General features: G+C 31.1%; 2 protein-coding genes across 7 annotated transcripts in view; one reads left to right on the top strand and one right to left on the bottom strand.

Moving 5' to 3' along the window:
• Nucleotides 1-2020, bottom strand: part of LOC111639700 (exostosin-3-like) — a 43203-nt gene extending 41183 nt beyond the window's left edge. For 2 of the 5 annotated variants that reach the window (XM_023385625.1, XM_023385621.1), the window contains exons 1-2: nucleotides 1892-1992; nucleotides 1323-1437 (exon numbers count right to left, since the gene is read on the bottom strand). The gene's annotated coding sequence lies outside the window, so the exon portion shown is untranslated. Of the gene's footprint in view, nucleotides 1-1322; nucleotides 1528-1551; nucleotides 1571-1891 lie in introns of those variants that run through there. The other 3 variants (XM_023385622.1, XM_023385623.1, XR_002759119.1) reach the window with 3 other exon arrangements.
• Nucleotides 2021-2133: 113 nt separating this feature from the next.
• The window catches only part of LOC111639702 (ras-related GTP-binding protein C-like), a 59739-nt gene continuing 39101 nt past the window's right edge, over nucleotides 2134-22771 (top strand). The window contains exons 1-3 of one of the 2 annotated variants that reach the window (XM_023385630.1): nucleotides 2134-2152; nucleotides 2219-2342; nucleotides 14767-14915. In XM_023385630.1, the coding sequence (XP_023241398.1) occupies nucleotides 2340-2342; nucleotides 14767-14915 (152 nt within the window). In that variant the 5' untranslated portion in view covers nucleotides 2134-2152; nucleotides 2219-2339. Of the gene's footprint in view, nucleotides 2153-2199; nucleotides 2343-14766; nucleotides 14916-22771 lie in introns of those variants that run through there. The other variant, XM_023385628.1, reaches the window with a different exon arrangement.

Here is a 22771-nt window from a genome sequence, read left to right as displayed (position 1 = left end):
AACCCGAATTTAAGAAAGCAAGAATTATCCGCACCGCACGGCACGTACACCATATCAGATGGCTAGAGGCGGCCAGCATATATTTGGCTAACCTTAAGGATAATCAATGCATCAATTATAAAGAAGAGATTACGTTATCAACAGCGTGGCTAGCGTTTATGAATAGTAATTTATGATAGCCCGTTTGGAGTCGACTGCGCATGACATACAACGACGGAAACGGGAAACGTGCATTCGAACTTACATATTTCGAATTTAAAGTTTTTACGAGCTGCATTTTCCATCAGAGATTCGAAAAAACCTGAAGAAGAACCGTTTAAGGGTTCGAAAACGTTAGTTTTGGTTCGTTTTGGATCGTTAAGAGTTAGTAGATACACCGGTAACAGGTTAGAAAGAGGTAATTATATTACTATGCTCTGGTGTTGTGGTAAAGATGAGTAAATAATTCTTCCATACATTCATGAGACATTGTTCTAATTACTCAGCAGTCTCACAACTGAACGACGAGACGGCACACACGTTAAGGTCGGCCTGTGCAGTCTGACACTACGCAGGAAAATCAAATGGTTTTTCGATTCTACTCCGGTGGTCGGTACAGTTCACCAAAACTTAAATTTTCCCCCACACACTACCAGGAATTACTCGAGGTCAGGCATGCATGGTTAATTCTTTGAGGATTAACTTAATGTGTATGGCCGCCTTTAATCTTTACCCCATCTTGAGATATTAAGTAAAATAGACACCAACATACACACACAAACATACAAAAGTTTATTGCCTTTTTTTTTTGACTTTTTTGGATTCAAGAGGTCTCAAAAGAAGGAAATTTGCAAAAATCTCAGAGGGTCAAATTTAATATGATTTCAATACTTTTCCTTGTTATGTATACATAACAGCCGGGAAAGTAAAACGACTACTTCATTGTATCAAACTATCTAATTTGTGGATCCTAACTGTTAATTCATATTATTTTAATAAATTAGCATATTAGTGAACAATTAATTAACTTTAGATAAACTTAATTAACTTTTAGATAAATATACAATGAAATGTTCCATTACAGTTATACAATTTAATGAATTAAAAATGGATGAAGCTATCAATGTATAAAGAGTTACAGTAGTGTTTGATGTTATAATTTAAATGTATACATGTTAATTAATTAATTAAAATGTAAACTATTCTTACAAATTAAACTTTACAGCTGATAACAGTAAAAGATGCAGCATACAATTGCATTAATCAATAACAACTGTTTCGCATATTAAACTTAAAAGTAATATCAAATATCTTTAATATTTTAACAATTTTAAAGTCTTTACCTGCTTAAAATATAAGTCCAAGATAATAACATCTTCCTTTAATTGTTTAAAACAGTTATATCCAATGTTTTGATAGGAATAAATGAAAATCAAACAAATCCATGGAAGTCGCCATCTTGAAATGATAAAAAGAAAAACATCAATTACACGTTTAAAATATTTTTAAAATTTATAAAAGGCATAATTTAATTGGGTGCATCGCGAATATTATTTCTTAATAACCAATTACATTTACTACAACAAATAATCAAAAGCGACAGAGATTATAGGTCAATATTCAGGGAAATTTCTTGTACGGGGAATTGTAAATATAGATAGGTTTTAAGGATTTACCGAAATAGTTTAATAATGTTATAAAATATATCATATAATTCAATTTACTTAAAATTAATCCATTTTTATTGCAATAGAAATGAAAATTACTTCTAAAATACATTTTTTTACATTTCTTCGTATAGGGAAATTTCGGTAAGAATAAACAAATGAATTATAATTTTATATATTGTCTTGTTTAAAACTTTCGACATGGAATATTTTAATAAAATTTTAAATAATTCTAATAAAATTACTTGTAGATTTTCGAAAATAATAAACATATTAACCGAAATTCTACTGAATTCTCAGTGATATCGGGAACTAGGATTGTTTCCAAACGATCATATGATTGCGGCGTAACTAACTTAAGAATTGACAATGCGCAGATGTATTCCAGACATCGAGAATAATCCATTTTAATTTCGGAGGGTGTGAGCTTATTATTTAGCTGAAATTTATGAAACATTATTAAGTTTCAGGTTTACAGAATGATTATTAAAGGATATTAATGAAAAGTATGTTAAATTTAGCTAATTTCGAAATAAATGTTTAATTTTTATTTTAAATGTAAATTTTGGTAGGGGGCGTCCCTCCCTGCAGACAACAAGTCCATTTTAGTCGACCGCCCTCCATGTCAGTACGGTCACAAGATTCGTTTGTTTCTGTTTTACACCATCAGTTCTATTAAATTTTATTTAGAAAATGGTAAGATTTATGCTTCTAGTTTAAATTAAAAGTATCAAATGCTTAATTAATCAATTATTCTTTATGTAATTTAAATAGAAGGATGAGGTAGTGTTGATTCATCTTCGTTCTTCAACACACTCATTCAGTTTTTTAACATAAATTCAGTAATTTAGTTAATTAAAAGTTAATTTCTTCTCAAATTTATGCATTAATTTAGTTACATAAAATTTTAATGCTTACATTTGTAAATGCTTTGCTTTAAATGATTTATTTGATTATTAATGACGTTTTCTTGTTAGTTTTACTAATTAATGTTGCAGAATTGCGACAGAAGGTAAAAATCTCTATATTTTACCACTTGGGGATGTTAGTCACCTGCGTTGTGTTTGAGAGGAGCGTTGTGTTGCGGCTAGAGCAGGAGTCGTAAACGATTCTCGTAAGATACACGAGTACTTGTACGTAACTTTCTACCCCGCAGACAATAGGAATGCCTTATTTGTGCCCATCCTGTGTTCACTTGAGCCAAAGTTGTGATACGATAGTCACGAGATGAAAGAAGCTGCAACAGCTTATTTGAGTCAAATTATTTGTGAAAATTTCTGAAGAAAAGTCTGTCTGGAATCTTTCCTGCCTTAGCAATTCAGCAATGGTTGTATTCTATGCTGAAATTGATTTTATAACATATTCCTATTAAAATAGAAAGATGTGATCTTTCTATTTTAATAGGAAACAGTAGAAATAGTGAAATAGGAAATAGTGAAACAGCTTAAATCGTATGTTATTGGTACTCTGTTATATGAATCTAGTAAACATTCATGTTGAAGAAAATGTTCACTCTAAAATTTGCATGCCAATGAGAATATGATTTGTAACAAAATTCATCTAATGTAGAGATTTAGTTACCAATTTTTGTTGTTGTGATTGCAATTTAAAATAAAGGAAAATCTGAATTGAAAGCAGTCGAATGCTTTAAGAAACCTATTGCTAGAGTTCTCCTATTTCACATTCTTTTATTGATATGATAGATGAAGTTAATGAACGGTATGATATTAAGGTCATTGATCTGCATGTTATGCCAGTGCCGGTTTGTAAATATAAAATGTCAAGTGTTTAAAAAAGTAATTTTAGTTTGAGATTTTAGAATTTTTTTTAAAAATTGAAATGTAATTTTTTTTGTCTATTTAGGTTAATAGTTCTGTTAACTAATTAAATTCAATTTTAAGAAATTTCTGTTATAAATTAAAACTTGGTGTATTCTGAATTTATTATTAAAAGAATAAATTGATAATTTTTAATGAAATAACTAAAGAATTGTAATTTAAATGTATTTAAAAATATATTTATGGTAAGTCTATATTAAGCATAAAAATGGGTAGAAAAAGTAAATAGTTACTTCTGTAATTATAAAAAAATTTTAGTGATGTACTGAATAATTTACCTGGAATATTATGTAAAATTTGAAGTTATTGTCAGTATTATTTTCTATTTCAAAAATATTAATTTTCCTATGGAAATTAATATACCATTTGAGTCATAAACAAAACTGGATGATTCTAGTGCTATAATTATTAGTGGCATGCTATCCATGGAAGCTTTGGAAGCATTGTTTCCCTTGTATTTCTAAAATATAAATACATGTCATGTGATTATTTTCATATTTTAACATTAACATTTTAATATTAATCTAAATTAATTCATTCTTGAAACTCTGTTGGCGATTATTTTAGTCGTTTTGAACACCAAATAGTGTAAATACACGAACACTAGGCAATCTTCATTTTAAATTTATTCAATTTTTAGTTGATACATGTACCTGTTTTTTGTACATGTTTCAGGCTCATGTAGACCCCCTTCCTCAGCCAACTAAAGTTATATAATACATATGAATTACAATATAAATATACATATATAAATGAAATTTTTACATAAAAACTTTTCCCAATCATTACAGAACGCACTTTAAGATTACTTTTTTCGAAGGACTTTAAGAAAAATTCCAAAATTTCAAAAAATGTTCGAGGCCCTTCCACAGTTTCAAGTAACTGATGATCGATTTAAAATCTTTTTCTGATTATTTAATAGAGTAATTATTAGTTTCTGTGTTAATCAAAAAATGCTTTATAGATATATGAAACGTACCTTCATGTTTTTTGTAGTTTCTGTGCCTTTTACATGAAGAAAACCTTCGATTTTTCATGCCGCTGATTCAAAAGGTACTTTTCCATCTACTTTCTGTAAAGTGGTATGGATTCGTCTTTCTTTGCATACCGAGAAACAATAGATTACAAGTATTTTTCAATTAGATTCATTAGTAATTCTTTGAATTATAAATGTAACTTACCTTATTACACTTTATTATAACAAGCTACATTTGTAATTCAAAAAATTACTAATGAATCTAATTGAAAAATACTTGTAATCTATTGTTTCTTGGTATGCGAAGAAAGACGAATCCATACCACTTTACAGAAAGTAGATGGAAAAGTACCTTTTGAATCAGCGGCATGAAAAATCGAAGGTTTTCTTCATGTAAAAGGCACAGAAACTACAAAAAACATGAAGGTACGTTTCATATATCTATAAAGCATTTTTTGATTAACACAGAAACTAATAATTACTCTATTAAATAATCAGAAAAAGATTTTAAATCGATCATCAGTTACTTGAAACTGTGGAAGGGCCTCGAACATTTTTTGAAATTTTGGAATTTTTCTTAAAGTCCTTCGAAAAAAAGTAATCTTAAAGTGCGTTCTGTAATGATTGGGAAAAGTTTTTATGTAAAAATTTCATTTATATATGTATATTTATATTGTAATTCATATGTATTATATAATTTTAGTTGGCTGAGGGGGCCTACATGGGCCCGAAATGTGTACAAAATAAAGGTACCTGTATCAACTAAAAATTGAATAAATTTAAAGTGAAGATTGCCTAGTATTTGTGTATTTACACTATATGGTGTTCAAAACAACTAAAATAAATAGCGAGGTTGCGGCCAACGTTTTCAACGCGAAAATGTGTACGTCGGACGTTCAGCACTGCCTTCCTGTAAGCCTAGAAGTGTAACAATGGCGTTTGGAATGTCGAGCATGATTCTACTGACGTTCCAAATGCCATTGTTAAACTTCTAGGCTCACAGGAAGGGGCGATGAACGTCTGACGTACACGTTTTCACGTTGAAAACGTCGGCCGCAACCTCTCTAATATTTTATTATAACTGCATTATGTTCAAATTTCTATACACGTGGAAAAAAATGACAAGATTGCTATTGTATATTTGAATATAAATCTGTATATGCATATTTCCAATGGAAAGCGCTGAATTGTCGAATACGGGACAACTTCCACAGCCAAAATATTTGAATGGTGTAAAGCAGCCAGATTATACTCATTTGAGCATGCTTTACAGAGCACCAACCACAGGCAGATTAGCTCATGGATGCTACCCACCAAAATATTGTATAATGCTTCCAATGATTCTGTTCAGGGCCGGCATAGCTTCCCCATCATTAAATGTCACTGCAAGCCACTGATAATTATATACTACAAATAGCTTAAAGAGAATAATTACTTTTCAGTTTTAAGATCTGTTTTTGTTCTTTATTCTGAAATTGATCCACATATTAAACAGTATATTATATATAAAATCCTAGGATGTTAATATAGTATAGTTCGTTCTACCACCATGTGAATGATAGCAGACTAGTTAATTGTTGCAAGTAGTTAAATTGGTTCTTTGTGCATCAGTAGATATTGATTTATTTTGCCTGCAGCCTAGATCTCTGTACATAATCTTGATGTGTAAGTAGCAACACAAGCCTGTTGAGTGTCACGTGTTAAGAACACTCTTTTGAGACCTTTCAATGTACAATTTCACACGTTACATTTTTGCATAATCTGAGACTGGGCTCTCTGGACTCGTGACTTCTTTGAAATGAATATTTGGTATGTGTTCTGGCTAGTTAAAGGTATCTAGACTATGATCTTACACATGATTATCTTTTAATGCCAACTTTTGTAAATCATCTCCAATCTTACAGTACAGTTTTTATTGCTGGGTAATACTATGGCTATATTATTATGTCATCCATTTTAAAAGATTGTTTGTTTTTTTTTTTTTAAATAAATAAGTAAATATATATATATTTTTTTTAAAAACAATTTTTTAAAATACTTCTTAAAAGATTATAAAACTTCAAAGGTTAATACAGAAGACAACCATTGTTTTTTAGCTATAACCACATTTTATCAGAGACAAAACTAGCAAATTTAAATGGAATAGTATTTATAGCTAGATATGTGAATGACATAATAGAATATGACACATTAATAACTAATGAAAATATAATATGCAACTATGCAAATACATTAAGCAATACATTAAAATTTGAAAGCAAAACTAAAAATGAAATGAATTATCTGGACATAACTATAAACTGCAACAAAAAATGTCCTTAATATAAAGCCATATAAAAAAAGCTGCAATGTGGATAAAAATCTAAACTACATATTGTATTGTTATAACAATTAAAAAGAATAATTTTGTGACTGCACTATCAAAGATATGGAACAGAACATCTAAAGCAGAAGATAGAGAAAAACAAATTGATTTAATAAATACATTTGTATTAAACAATTACCCCAGTAGATTATTAAAAAAATGGATAACAGAATTTATAAAAAAACAGATTTAATGTTAAAAATAAAATAGTTGATAATATATATACGTCATTCCCTTTATATTTAAAGGTACATACGAAAAATATAGAAATGTTTTTAAAAAAATATGGAATTGTACTAGCAGCCAAACTAAAAAATAAAATCAAAAATAATAATAATATCAATAAAATTAAAAATAAAGAAAACTAGATGAAGTGGGTGTTATATATGAGCTTAAATGTATGTGCAATAAACCAGCAATTTACATAGGTGAAACAGGAAGGCAACTCAAGACTAGAGTAAGAGAACATGAAATAGCAATTTGGCTAAAAAATAACCAATTGCCATGGACAGATCATTGTAGCAAATATGGGTGTGTGATCAATAATAATATAGAAATAATCCACAAAGAAAAAGATAAGTAATTATGAAGGTTCAAGGAACATTTTGCGATTGTAAGTGCACACAACACCATTAACTTAAATAATGGGATGGAGATAGATGATGTGTGGGTGGAAATGGTAAGGGCAAAATAGCATGTAAACAGACAAAAGGCTGTTGGAATGATGCCTCGAGGATAGGAAATCGATACAGTGGAGCGCTGTATGTTTTAGCAAAAGAGGTTAGTTCGTTATAATTTAAATCGTTTGAATGCTGTAATTCGTAATAATTTTGTAACAACTGTGTGTTTCCGTATTGTAGTTATGTATTACCTGAAGAGGGGTGCTATGTAACAAATTTTGCACCAAAATGCATTGTATTGTTAAAAATGCTAACAGTTGTAATCCTTAGTAGTTTTGTCTCTGATAAAATGCAGTTATAGCTAAAAAATGATGGTTGTCTTCTGTGTTAACCTTTGAAGTTTCGTGATCTTTAAAGAAGTTTTTTAAAAGATTGTTTTTTTTTTAAAAAAAACATTTCTTTTATTGAAATGTTGGAGATTTCAAAGACAAACAAAAATTTCCTTTTTTAAATTTAGTACTAGGAATGGCATGTTTTTGATGGCCAGATTCCATTCTTGGCCTTTTCCCCAACAAAGTTAACTAAATACATCTAAAATTTACTTTTTCATTGTCAAAGTTTCATTTCCTGTTTTATTGGAGTTCTTTAGAATAGTTTCATTATGTTTTAAGTACTTTTTCTAGCCATTCAGCTCATCATTAGACATTGCACAAGCTCCAAATAGTTGAGTGTGAAAGCCAATAGTATATAACACTATTTGGAGCTTGTGCAATTGTTATGAGCAGGCAGACATCTTGAAATAGTTTTGAGTTTAAAAGCAAATAGTGTTTGATTTAAATTTTACAAAGTTTGTTTGTTACTTTCTACCTTTAATGACAAGCTGAATGGCTTGAAAGTACTTGCAAAGTAATGAAAGTATTCTAGAGTTTCAATAAGTATTTACTTTACCATTTTCTGCACATTATTTTAAATATAAATTTCAATGTATTAGAAATACAATAAGTAATTTTACTACAGACACTACAAAAAGATTTATTTAAAGAAAAAAAACAAGGCTATATAACAAGATCCATGTTTTGAAATGTATAATACAACCAATAGATAAAAATCAATAAAATGTAATTAAAATTGAAAATAATGCACTTAAACTAAAGAAAATAATGTATTTAACATTTGTATAATTCTCTTTATCTTAATTATAAATAACATATTCTTACTTTTTTTTCTTAAATGTGTTTTTTGTTCTTGCACAATCTCACATGTCTCAATTTTTATATCAATAGTCACTGTATCAGATGTGAATTCTATTAATGATCTTTGTGTCTTGTTTTTTTCTTTTTTTTTTATGAAAATCTTATGTATATTTATCATTTTAATTTAAATCTTAGTTTTTAATTCCATTCTAGTTAAAATAATTTGTTTTTAAAAATGTTTGAGTCTTTACATTCCATAATTGGAACTCAAGTGATCCAAAACCTGAGGCAGATCTTGATTAAGATCAAATTTCTTTGTGTGTTATTTCTTACTGGAAGTAAAGGTTTAACAGTGGCATTTACATGTACCAGTAATTAGTCTTCTAGTAGTTTGTACGAAAATCTTATTGATAATGTCATATAAACTCCATTCTAACTAAATTAGTTATTTGCAGTGTCATTTTACAGCATTACTGCACTACCATATCTTTATTAGCCTTTTCTATTGTTTTCTTTATTTTCTGTTTAATTTCTAATCTGCTATAGCTAGTATGCATAATGGCTGATCTTTTCAATGATCCAGAAAGTAAGACACCAACCGAATGCCGTAAATCAATCGGGCTATTTTAATGCTAAATACTAAATAAATTATGTAATTAATTTGGCAATTAATTGGCCAATTTTTTTCTCCCAGCGGTTCTAAATTATTTAAATTAATTATTTTATTTATAATTATTAATATTATTAAGAGATGGCACCTAACGCTTACCTCTAGTGCCAAATTAATTACGTAATTTATTTAGTAATTAGCCTTAAAACTAGCCCGATGGATTTACGGCATATGTTTGGTGATTAGCTATATTACATCGGGTTTAGCGATGTTTACAGTCAGGGGTTCACCACAGGAGAAAGTGTAGGCTTCAGTTTGGTATGCCTGATAGTGTGGCTGTCAAGCTTTCCCAATCTGATCCCTCAGATATTTTTCTGTGGAGTTAAGTGAAAGATATAGTTTATGCATCCTGAAGGCAGGATCTTCAGAAGTGCATCATCACAGCAATTGCCACTGTGAGACAGGACATGNAATACATTTAAAAAAATAACTGTAGTAAGAAAAACAAATGAAAAATGCGAACTAATGTAACGTCATATGGTGAGTTTTTGTTCGTATCGTGGAGCAAAAATATGTTCGAATTTCATGTTGTATCCTGAAAATTTCGTATGCTGGGGCGTTCGTAACCTGAGGTACCACTGTATTCTATAAATTGTGTAATTGCCAGCAACTGAATCAGAAGTTACCAGGATCAGACTAATTTTCTGAACTCAAGTTACTATATTTCAGTTTTATTTTTTATTTTAATGGTCTTTTATAGGCTGATTTTGTTGTATTGAGAGTTTTCATCAGAGTAACATGAAATGTATTTTGTATTCTGCCTGGATTTCATTTAAACATGTAATCTAGATGATCCTTCTGTTATGGAGTCATTAATGATATTTCCATTCTAGAAGAGTGGGGATTTTTGCATTTTGTGATAATGATTAGCTCTTCTCTAATGAATAGAGATTGATGTAAAGTTTTTGTATGTTTTTCTGGTACAAACATACAAAAACTGGTTTTTTGGACCAAAAAAATTATTTTAATTAACTGGAGTTTGTGCCAATTATCAATCATGATTATGGGTAAAAACCTTCAAAATCTTTCCTTTCTGAAGGTTACATGCTATAATTGTTTGGTATGGCTTGCTTATCTGTTACTATAGTAACTCATTGTCAGTATTGGTGTGATGGAGACATTTGACTCATTAAAATTGATAGGACTAGTTTATAATCCTAGTATGAATTTCTCTTTACCAATATAAAAGATTTATTGACCAACAATAATCTAAAGTTAAAGCCTTTATGAAAGGCTTTAAATTTACTAACCTTTGGCTGGAGAATTGGTGATTTTTAGTGAATCTTTTAATTATCATGGATCAGAATTGCGTATTGCCAAACATCTTCACAAGCGCTGGTGAATATTGAATTAGACAATATTAGTTTGGAGGTACGCACTGCTGGTTTTTTGCATGCTAAATTTACACATGTGCTCAATATGGTAAAAAAAAATCACTATTTCCAAGCACTATGCTATGAACAAGAGGGAAATTTCTGTGGTCCAAACATCATTGCCATACCTTGGACCCATTTCTATATGTGAGATCCATTTTGCTTCTTTAATAAATAAATGTTATATTGTTTAAATATGGTAGTCTCCTTTACTCGATCCCGCCCTTCACCTTCTCGTCGACCCCAAGCAACACTCCCTCCACTCACCTGACGTATCATCCTGACTAGTGACAGAGGCGGCTGACTTCTGACCTCCCTCTGGTTCACATATATGTATTTGCCATATTTTTAAACAGCATAAGCTTGTCCTGCCACTATCCCCACTTCTAAATCTATGCAAGCTCATTTGCAATGATCAGGATAAGTTTTCTACTCTTGAGAAGTTGGGAGGGATCTATGCTGTATCATTGGATAATCTTGCAATGGGAGTAAACATAAGATACATTTGGGCAACAACAAGCATGCTTGCTAGCCGCCTAGCAGAACACCAAGAGGATGTTGTGAAGGAAAGGTGCACTACAGAACTTGCAAAAAAAGTATTTGAGCAGGGTTACAATTTGCTATGGTCCCAAGCAACTATGCTCAAGAGCTGCAAAAATTGCAAACTTGTTTTTATATGGGAGTCCCTTCTTACTAATACCTTGAATACATGCAACACTCCCACCCTCGACCTGCCCAGTGTATGGGTCACACTGTATAAGCAGTTAAACAATTGTCATTATCCTCCATCATAATTATAATGTGAGCCTAGATCCACGCATGCGCCGCTTTGCTTATTACATAACTTACTGCTGGTTTAATTCCGAACACATTTGAATATTTGTTGCTTGTGCCTAATGGTCTTGTCAAAAGTTTTAAATTTTGAATTATATGCATTCTGCTCTTCATTGAATTATTTCTGTTTGTTTTTATTAACTTTCTGTATTTGCGTGAAGACGATGACAACATTAGGATCGTTGAAAGTACTTGCGATAAATGCACATATAATGCCAATCTCAGTGATTTCTCTGTCCTACTATACAGTATTTGGTGTGAATATCAACCCATTGATTATTAAGTTATATTGAAAAAATATTGGTTTTAATGGAGGAATACCTTTAAAAATTAATAATTGTTTACTCCATTCTATACTATGGTGTTTAAATTATAATGGAGCTATATTTCAATAATAAACTTTTATGTATTAAGATAGACAATTTCTGAGATAGAGATTGATCTGCTATTTCAGATTTTGTCAAATCCATATTAGAATCTATAAAATTTTTATAGTGATATGAGCTGGAAATCTCAGAAATAGTCTGTTTTGGTCTTGATGAAACTTGTGATGGGTTTGAAGACAGGTTCTCTTAAAGCTAGTTTATGTAATATTACTGCTGACATTTTGTTCCCTGAATATGCAGTATACATGGACAAACTTGTCTGTCAACATTGCTGACAAGTTGCAAGTCATATTCTTGTTGAAGAGAATGTAATCTGTTAAATTTTTTGCTTGTTGTTGCATTGCCAAACCAAAATCCTATGTTAGATCAACAAATGCTCTTGCACCTGCTCAGATCAACTGCAAGTTGTATTTTAGCACATCATGTAAACATCCAAATTGTCAGCAAATTGTATCTGCATGTTTTGGAGTGTGACAAAATGTTGGCAGTAGTTGTATCCTGTAGACCAGTAGTCTGCAAGACAGCAGGAGTTAATAAACAAAATTTTCTTGTTGAATTTTAAGGGTTTGTCTAACTGTAAGTGTTAGACCTCGTAGAAGATATAATTACAGTAGAGCGTCGCTTATCCGAATTAATTGTGGACTGGGGTGGTTCGGATAACGAATTATGTACGAAAAAATATATTAATTTATCCCATGTTGAAATTTTTCTCCATTGCATGTCGCTTTGCGTTGAATTTTCGTCAATGTTAAGCCTAACGAAGACTATTGTATCGTTAAAAATTATTTTTTTATTTTGTACAAACAAAATAAATTTATTGAAAAATATAAAAACAATAAAAATTATACTTCAGATATTAATTGTATCAAAAACGTAAAATATTTGAGTAACCCAAGAAATAGCCGAAGATTGCAGCGCCACAGCACTAGCGAAAATTTAAATTTACCGACTGGAATGCTTTCGGATAACGGACGTTTCGGATAACCAGCTTTCGGATAAATGACGCTCTACTGTATTGAAAATTTAATTAATTCTAAAAATATAACTAGAGGTTAACATAATGAAAGATTAAAGTAGCTTTGATTTATCATTCTTGACAGATTTATTATGTAACACACTACTTTCTGAGCTCTTACACAATAAATAATGAATGATTAGCTTACACATCAAAGAAGTTGGGTATGGGATGGATATAGTTGGTTGATTGAGATACATGCTTCCCAAGCATCAACTTCTAAAATATAACATGCATCAAAATAGGATTTAATTCATTCGGACAAGTTAGAAATAAATGCTTTAATGCATTTTTCTGGAAGAAAGATTTAAACATTGAGTATTTATTCATTGCCACTTATCTAAGAATGATGTTGATATAGTAATGTGGCCTAGCCCAATTTATTCAAAGCTATTACACAGATACAGAAAAAAAGTATATGGCTGATAACAAGGTGGTATTCTGAATCGTGAGTAGGTGTGCCTACACATTAATGTAGATGTGGAGGAGTCTCAATACATTTATGCCAAATTACTTGTGAGAATTTCACAATTTACTTTGTACCCAAATTGAATTCTTCTTCTAATTGACAGGCTGACACCCTCATTGCTTTGGCCTTATGTTACAATTGAAAGATCAAACTTAGAAAGAAATTGAATTTAAATCACTGCAGTATGGTACATATTTTTGAACTTACGTAGTTGTTGGCCAAAGGAAAAGGTATGTCCATGGATGGAAAGAGTCAAAAAAAGTTTTTTGTGTAGTTTCAATTATTAATAATTATTCTGTTTTAATTAATGTTTAGAATATTTAACATTTTTCATTTCTTAAGATAACGCCACAAGTTTTTAAATATGTTTAATAATAGACATTTTGAATAAAGCTCCTTGAATGTAATAGATTATATAGACTAATTGTTACAAAAGAAAATAATAAGAACTTGAAGTGTTGTTTGTTTAAATAGAGTAATAGTTTTTGATAACCAAATGATTACTTTCACATAAGTGGATGAATGTGTACAATCTGCTTTCTTGGAGATTAAGATGGGAAAAAAGTTTCAGTTAAATCTTGAGCTAGAAAACCTGAAAGTACCATCTGTATGGTATTTGACACAGTAATGACATAAATGCATTCTGACTTCTAAATTAAATGTTAAGTTAAATGAACATTCTTAACAACACTCCAGCAACGAGTCATTAGTAATTCTTAAGAATGATTACTGATGATAACTCGTGCTGTTCCTTATCGTATCTAATGCCCCTGAGAGAATAGAGCAGTTGGTGAAAAGACCATTTTCGGCCCCTCTTTTGGAGACATTGCTTATTCAAATAACAATGATATTGAAGTAGAAAAATAATCTAGTATAAATGTTAGCTCATGACCAGAGTAGTTTCCTTATTTGGAAAAGATAATCAGAAAACAGTTAATTTTTAAATATTTTTTTTTCTCTGAGTGGCATCCTAGTTGCACCCCTTTTACAGAACAGATCATACTTTTGAAATTAGTCACTATAAAAAATTATAAATTTGTACTAAAAATTTTATTTGTACTAAAAATTGTGCAATGATTAGTTACTGATTTGTTCACTTGTAATTTTATCAAATTTAATACTGAATTTGACAGATCTATATTATTAATTAACAGTTTTGGTATAATTTAATTATAAAGACATTTTGGTTTTAAAGTGAAATTGCAAATTTGTGTGAGATGTTTGTAATTTTAAGATTTGATCTGATGAAAATAAATTTGTTCATCTATTATTTTGTTAAATGATAGCTGAACAAACATTAGTGTTAGAGAGAGTTTTATTACTCTGTTGCAGTTTTATCAAAAAGTATAAAATAATTAAAATGTCAATATTAATATGATAGTCATACGAAGATGACGACAATTATCCACATGTGGCCTGTGGATCCTTCCCGAAAGATTTTAACTATGGACTTGACGAGGGAGATGGAGATTATCCCAATTCTCTTCCAGGTGAATGTAAGCCCCGTATTCTATTGATGGGGCTTAGAAGGTAAGGACAATAGAATAATTGATATAAAAATAATTCTGAGAGACAAAATATTTGTGCAATCAATATTAGAAACAGCATGCTTTGAAAAATTACAAAAACTTTAGATAATGTAACTTACATTTCTGGGTTAAAATGAATTATTGGGCTGCAATTTGAAAAAATTGTAGACCTATAAATTTCCACTGTTGTTCACCCATTTGTCCATCTTTCCTTAATCTCAAGAATGGAGTTAGGTAGGTGAAAGACAATACCAGATACACAAACCTTAGGGGGCAGGAGGACCTGATTAACTATATATGAACTTATGATGCAAACTGGAAGTTGCATTATTTCAATTCAAAACTTTTCCCCTGAAAACAGTTAATAGATGACTGGCATGACTCTGTTAAAGGAAAATTACGATGTAGGGAAAGCCACTACTAATTTGAGATGGAGAGCATATATTTTAAATTAAATAAATTAAAAATACAATTAAAAATTGCAGTCCAGCATTGTGACAATGTCACAATAAGTAATTGTTTGTAAACTTGTACATTTTCCAAGTAATCTATAATATTTTGTCACCAGAAACATTATCACTTAAGGGTACAATTGATTGCTTATTTAAAACAATTAAAACATTGGTTATCAAGGAAATGTTTTTGATTTTGCTGCAATCATCATTGTCATGTAATGTCTATGGAACAGCATTATTGCTGCAATCATCATTGTCATCATGTCTATGGAACAGCATTATGCAAATACTGTGTATGTATTGGTTAAGGCTAATGATTACTACATTTCTTTGAGAATAAACTCCTTTTGGTTGCTTTAAGTAAGCAATTTCTATAGTTTTAGTTGTAACTTGTAGAAGCTTGTACATTGAAATATATTGTTTTGTAAAAACATTTGAAAAATGTTAGAAAAACTTCCCAAGTAGTATAATTCTTAGTATTTTTTTTATAAAAACACACAAAAATGCATGCAGAAACTTTTGATGAAAATTTTAAATATGAATGAATCTGTATATTCTAATTATTCTAAGTAACTATGCATTGAGAAATCATTATAATTTCTATTATTCTAATAATATATATGATTCTAATATATATATATATATATATCAAAAGAATACATTTCTAATGCAAAGATGATGAAAATTATTTAATTTGTACCTTATTCAAATAAAATATGGATGCCTAGCTTAAAATTCAATGTAGTCACCGAGCACCTCATCCACCAACTTTCTCAAAGTACCAGGAATTGGGACGTGGACAGATGGTCACTTCTGTGTATGTCTGCAACCAAACCTGTAGCCATTAACTTTGAATGACAATTCTTGATTGTTCTCAGATTGGATGGAATGATGTCCATTCCTCATTACATATTCCACCAACTCTACACAGCAATCACTGAATTCCACACTTAGCAGCAATCTACTCTCTCTTCTGAACAGACAAACAGTTGGCCAAATTTTTTTCTACTTCATGTGTGTAGTGCATCAGTGGTGCAGTTGCTGCCTACATCAACCAATGCAGGAATTATCAGGTCAGTCCATAAGTTTGTGTGCAATTTTATCTACAAAAAAAGCAACAAAAAATTTTAATTAAATTTTATTTCAATCTATAATGTATTCACCATTATTTTGTACAATTTCTTGCCATCTTGATGGTAGCTTTTTAATCCCGTCTTTGTAAAATGATTTCGGTTTTGAATCAAAATATTCAGAAATAGCCTTTTTTACATTGTTCTCATCCTCAAAAGTTTTTCCTTTTAAAAAATTATGCAAACTCCGAAAAAGATGATAATCACTGGGAGCAATATCTGGCAAATATGGTGGATGAGGTAAAATTTCCCAGTTGAAGCTTTGGAGTTGAGCAGTTGACGTCGTTGTCAGTTAGCTATTGACAGTTCATGTGGTATCCATTTTCCTAGCTTTGAAACTTTTCCGACTTGTGGTAGATGTCTATGAACTGTTCCATGGGATGAATTTAAACGTTCCGCAATTTCATCAACTGTTAAAGATGGTTCTGCTTCAACTAGTGCAGAGAGAGCATCATCATCAAAGTCAACGGGTCTTCCAGTACGAGTCTTATTTTCCACACTAAATTCATTATTTCTAAATCTGTCAAACCACTTCTGCACAGTCCTTACACTAATTACAGTTTGATTATGAACAGTATTTAATTTTTTGGCTGCATTTGTAGCATTCTCATCACTTAAAAATAAAAAGTATAAAACATGTCTCTTATATTCATCTGTTACTTCCATTTTAACGAAAATAAACAACTGAAATGTTCCCAATTCTGAACAGTATTATATAAATGAGATCCAATTTAACACTTCAGTGTAAAAAGTATCACATTAGACTGGCATTTTTAACAGCAAAACAAGATCATAAAATAAGCACAAACTTATGGACTGACCTAATATAAAAATCCATTGATTGACATACATGTGCACACAAACTTTATTATGATTGCATTGTTATTAAAGAATTATAGTGATTTCTCAGTGCCTAGTTACTTTCTGCCCACCCTGTACACATGGTTTTTGTCACTTTAAATTAAAATGATATCTACAAAACAATTCTCAATAATGTCTAGCTTCAATGTGAAACAAAGTATAGAAAAATTAAAAATTATCAAAACACAGCCACTCTAACAGATTTCATTATTTATAATTTGTCATTGACTAGATGGCATATGCCAAGCCAAAAAACTATTTCACATTCAGTTATGAAATTAACAGCACAACTGCCTATCAGCAATACAGAAAAATTAAATAGCTGTACATGCCAATTTATACTACTAGAGAAAGTTAATATACAATACTGTTTGTCAGTATTACATAAAAATATTTAAGTTTTGTGTACTTTTGACAATATATAAATGTCCTCTTCAGGCAGAATAGTTCGTAGAGAACAAAACATTTGAATTCAAAAATAGAACCCAAATAGAAGCTAACATTTTTACAAATCATTGTCCTGTATGGTCATAGAATTTTATTACCATACAGGATTACATACATAAAAGTTACAAAATTATATATAAAACTATGATTATATGTAAAAGAAAAACATTAAAAATATTGGCGTAAAATAATTAATAACAAAATAAACAATGAATAAGTCTGTCAGAGACTTTTGGCCTTAGATAAAAAAGTTTGTATTCTGCAGAAACTATGAATTTTTGCATAGGGCTAATAATTTTCTGCTACAGTCGTGATTGGTGTTAATTAGTGAAGGAAGATCCAAACCCTTCAGTGTTGAGAAAAGTAAAAAAAGTTGTTGCTATGCTGGGTGTAACATCAGCATTATCTGGACCTTTAGATCCACCAGCCAATGTAGCATGTCTCAGACTATTTTTTATGTAAAGGCACACACGTCTGTCTTGCCACTTTGCCCCTTAGTAAATAAGTGCTCCCATCCAATGTATTTCCTAGAAAAAGCACTTGTTAGAAAAATGAATGCCCTTGTTCCTAGCTTTAATCTTGTCTTATCTTCATCACTTGAAGCAAAGTTTGTAAGAGGCTTTGCTTCAAGTGGCATTTGGACTATACCTACAGTGACCATATTTTTTTGGGGAAAATAAAGGACATATCGAAGAAAATCAAAAAATACCTTATAAAATTCATAAGTTTATAACATTTATTACGAAAATAGTAGCATACAACAATGCATACATTAAAATTTTAAACAATCTGAATCATTACACATACACACATTGTAAAAATTTAAATAACATTAATTTTGATACTTTTCAGTAGAATTAATTTTTTTTTAGCGCGCCGTTTCATGCTTTAAAGTCATAAAATTCCATACAGTTCATTTGAAAGTTGTATTTGATGGAAATACATGCTTCTAATGTGCTTACTTTTAAATCAGTTTTTTCATTCGTCCACATATTATTCACCAATGAAAATATTCGTTCAACGGGGGCATTAGATCCAGGGAGACAAAGAAAATTCTACGATTTTACAAATGTTTTTGAAAACAATTTCTTTTGCTGTAAAATGTTCAAAAATCTCAATCCACCTTTGATGGCAGGGCTGGTTATTCTGTCACCATTCGTCGATCTTTTCGTTTGTGACATATTTTTTTACACATGAAACTTCATCAAATAATTCACCGTCGAGTATATTTACGGACCAATGATTCGAAATAAAGATATAGCTTTCCTCTACTTTCACCCACAAAGTGATTTTGCATAATGTGACCCATTCAAACACCTCTATTTCAATAAAAAACATGTCCCAATTATTTAGATAATCTATGCACGTTTGATAAAATGTGTACACAGCATCATTGAATTTTTTGGCTTGTATATTTTTTGATTTTTCTAATGCTAAAATCACTTTTCTAATAACAATAGGAAGAAACCCCTCATTTTTCTTTCAACTAACTTTAGCTTTAATTAACAAGTGTATCATCCACCAACTAGAGAGTTAAAAAACTATCACAAAAATCCCCATAAGTGTGTCCACCCCCTGGTACTGTCAGTGGCCGTTTGGTTGGCGATACACTGCACTACTGTGCTCTATGTAGCAATGCAACACTGGTCGTGATGGCATACACAAAACTAACTTGTTCAATATATTATTAAAAAAATTTTTAAACTTTGTGTCAACTTTACAAAATAAAGGACAAAATGCCTATTTTAGAAAATAAATAAAGTTAAAGGACAGAGCAGTGAAATAAAGGACTGTCCTCTTAAATAAAGTTAAAGGACAGAGCAGTGAAATAAAGGACTGTCCTCTTAAATAAAGGACATATGGTCACTGTAACTATACCTCCAAATTTGTACCAACTTTTCAAACTGTTTAGATGTGTTTGCATTATATGTGTCTGTGTCCCATTTTGAAGCAGTCATGCTTGCAAACACCTTATTTGAGAATCAAGGCACTTTTACTAATTACGGAGAACAATTATTTCTGTTTCAATGGAAACAGAAATAATTTTTTTCAGTAATTAGCTCAGTTTACTTACAAAAGCAGTGTGTCTATGGGTTTGCCTCTATTGGCCATTTTGGCAGTTGGTCATGAGAGTTCAGAATTTTTAGATTCCCCTTACCGTACATTATCCCCATCTATATTTGAGGTATGTTGAAGATATTCTACTAGCATGGGAAGGCACTGATAGTTACTGGATTTTATACAATCACTGTGCTATTTTCCTGACTATTTCATTTACTAAAAAGGAGTGAAAAGATGCAAAGATCTCCTTTTTTTGATGAACCTCCATACATCATTCCTTCTATGGCTTTTCAACCCTTCAGGTACAAAAAATTTGCTATTATAGTGCTGATACGCAGGGTTCCTTATATCCTTCCACTCAATTGCTTATAGATGATGATGAGCTTACCCTTTTTAAATTGGCAATTTGCAGTGCTGGGTATTATTTGGCTAAGTTCAAACATCTAGTCAACTGGATCAAAGGCATGTTATTTCCACTATCCACTTTGTATTGTAAGAAGGAGTTGGTTTTTGTGACCCTGGCCATTCCATAGCTGAGTTTCTTTTTGTTAAGTATTTTGTCATGTTTTCAAGAAATTTGGCTATATTTTGCCACTAGCACCCCAGCACGTTGCATAGGATACTTTAATGATAGAAATAAAGTTACACTCTATGGAAAATGTGAGATATATACCCTAGATTTTACATCAAGTGCTTTATGAAATCTGCTAACTACATCGAAAGTATTATACAGTAGAGCGTCAATTATCCGAAATGTCAATCATCCAAAAGAATTCCAGTCGGCAAATTTAAATTTTTGCCAGTGCTGTGGCCCTGCAATCTTTGGCTATGTGAGCCCGCGGATTTTTGCGGGTCTTTTAAAAAAAAATTTAAATTTTCTTGTTAATTAACTTCGGAAAAAACCCCAAGATTTTGTACTAGATCGGATTTCACCGATTGTATCACAACTCGCTGAGGAAGTTTACAGTTAGGTGTGAAAAATGCACCATCATCGTCAACAAGAATCGATGACGTGTCAGCTCTCGCACGAAAAAGTATAAAAGCTCGAATCTCCGTAACCTCAGGGCGATTCGTCATAGGAAGTTGTACTTAGTAATAGTGTCACCGAAACTCCCGAGCCTCCATTCAGCGGACCCGATCCAGCTATAGAGAGAGGACCTCGAATAGAAGACACGGAAGACACCACACCCTGAACGTTCGCCAATTCGCCCTGCCACCGACAGGTATTTTGGGGTATATAGGATTTGTAAGCGCTCTCTCTCAAACTCGAAAATTCGTGCTCGAATTTATGTAAATAGTAGAGATAACCGCTTTTAACCTCTTGTAGTGCTTAGTTGAGTATATAATAAATGCTTGTTTAGTTTTAAACCTGTTTCCTGTTATTTAAGGATGCCTATCAACTTGCTCACCTCCCTCCCCACTCGAACTGCCCTCCTAGCCATCCAACGACGCCGAGATCAGGTTTTATCAACCTGTTGCCGAGTAAGTGGTCAGTGGGAGATTGATCCCTGACCCGCGGTTTATCTCACAGCTGTCTTGGGCTATTTAAATATTTTATGTTTTTGATACTAAATTAACTTCTGAAGTATAATTTTTTTATTGTTTTTATATTTTTCAATATATTTATTTTGTTCGTACAAAATAAAAAAATAATTTTAACGATACAATAGTCTTTGTTAGGCTTAACATCGATGAAAATTCAACGCAAAGCGACATGCAATGGAGAAAAATGTCAAGATGGGATAAATTAATATATTTTTTCGTACATAATTGTTTATCCCAAACATCGATCTTCCGAACAACCTCAGTCTCCAATTGATTCGGATAATCGACGCTCTATTGTATATTGGAGCCAGTACTAGAGTGCTCTGCTACTGTCTTCCAGAATATTGCAATGATGATGTAACAAATTACAACAGAACTAGCTAAAAAAGTGATAGAGAGTTGCTTTGATTGCAAACTTTTCTTCTAAAACACTGTAGTGGTCAAAAAACATTATTCATATGGAAATTCCTTTACACCTTAACAATGTCTCCTGTAACTCTGTTAGATAGACCAGAACTGTGGACAGCACTGTTTAACCACAAAGTTGTAAATCACATGGTTCATGATAAAGTTCCTCATAGCATCATTGGCATTGCTATACATTTATTTTGTTTATTTACTGTTTATTTTATTATTAATTATTTTAATCTTGTTTTATTTATAATGTTTTCTTTTACATATAATTATAGTTTTGTAATATTGTATAATTTTGTAAATGACATTTAAAATTATATATATACAATGTGCATACAGAACAAATGATTTGTAAAAAGTTTAGTTTCTGTTCGGGTTCTATTTTTGAATTCAAATGTTTTATTCTCTATGATCTATACTGCCTGAAGAGGATAGTTATATACCAGGGGTGGCCAACCTGTGGCTCGCGAGCCACATGCGGCTCTTTGAACGATTATTTGTGGCTCTCGATAAATGTACCCGAGTTCCCTTTTCATTTTTGTGTTGTTATATTTTAAAAAATTATTATAATTCCGTATGTGTTTCAAAATGCCTTTTAAATTACTAACAACAAATATAAAAGGCTAAGTGCAACGTTGTAACAAATTTCATTTCCGTCCAAGTTAAGAATGATATGACTCATTGAAAACTGCACGAACGAACATAAACAGTGGCGTAATCGTCCGTTATCGACCGACTCCAAACCGATTTTGAATTTGTAAACTGTCATTGCAATGGACAGTTGACATTGTGCTCTGGAGGAAACAATTTGTATCACTCTTGCTACGGATATAATTTGTAATCTGGAATTTTTTGCATACCTTTTTAATACGTATTTAATTGCGGCTCGCGAAAAATTTCAAATTTTGAAAAATGGCTCGGACTATCAAGGAGCTTGGCCACCC

This window comes from Centruroides sculpturatus, unplaced genomic scaffold (assembly GCF_000671375.1).
Source record: "Centruroides sculpturatus isolate CEXI.00-Female unplaced genomic scaffold, Cexi_2.0 scaffold1113, whole genome shotgun sequence".
Lineage (NCBI taxonomy): Eukaryota > Metazoa > Arthropoda > Arachnida > Scorpiones > Buthidae > Centruroides > Centruroides sculpturatus.
Note: the sequence above shows the minus strand (reverse complement) of the source record. Positions and strands in the feature narration are given on the sequence as shown.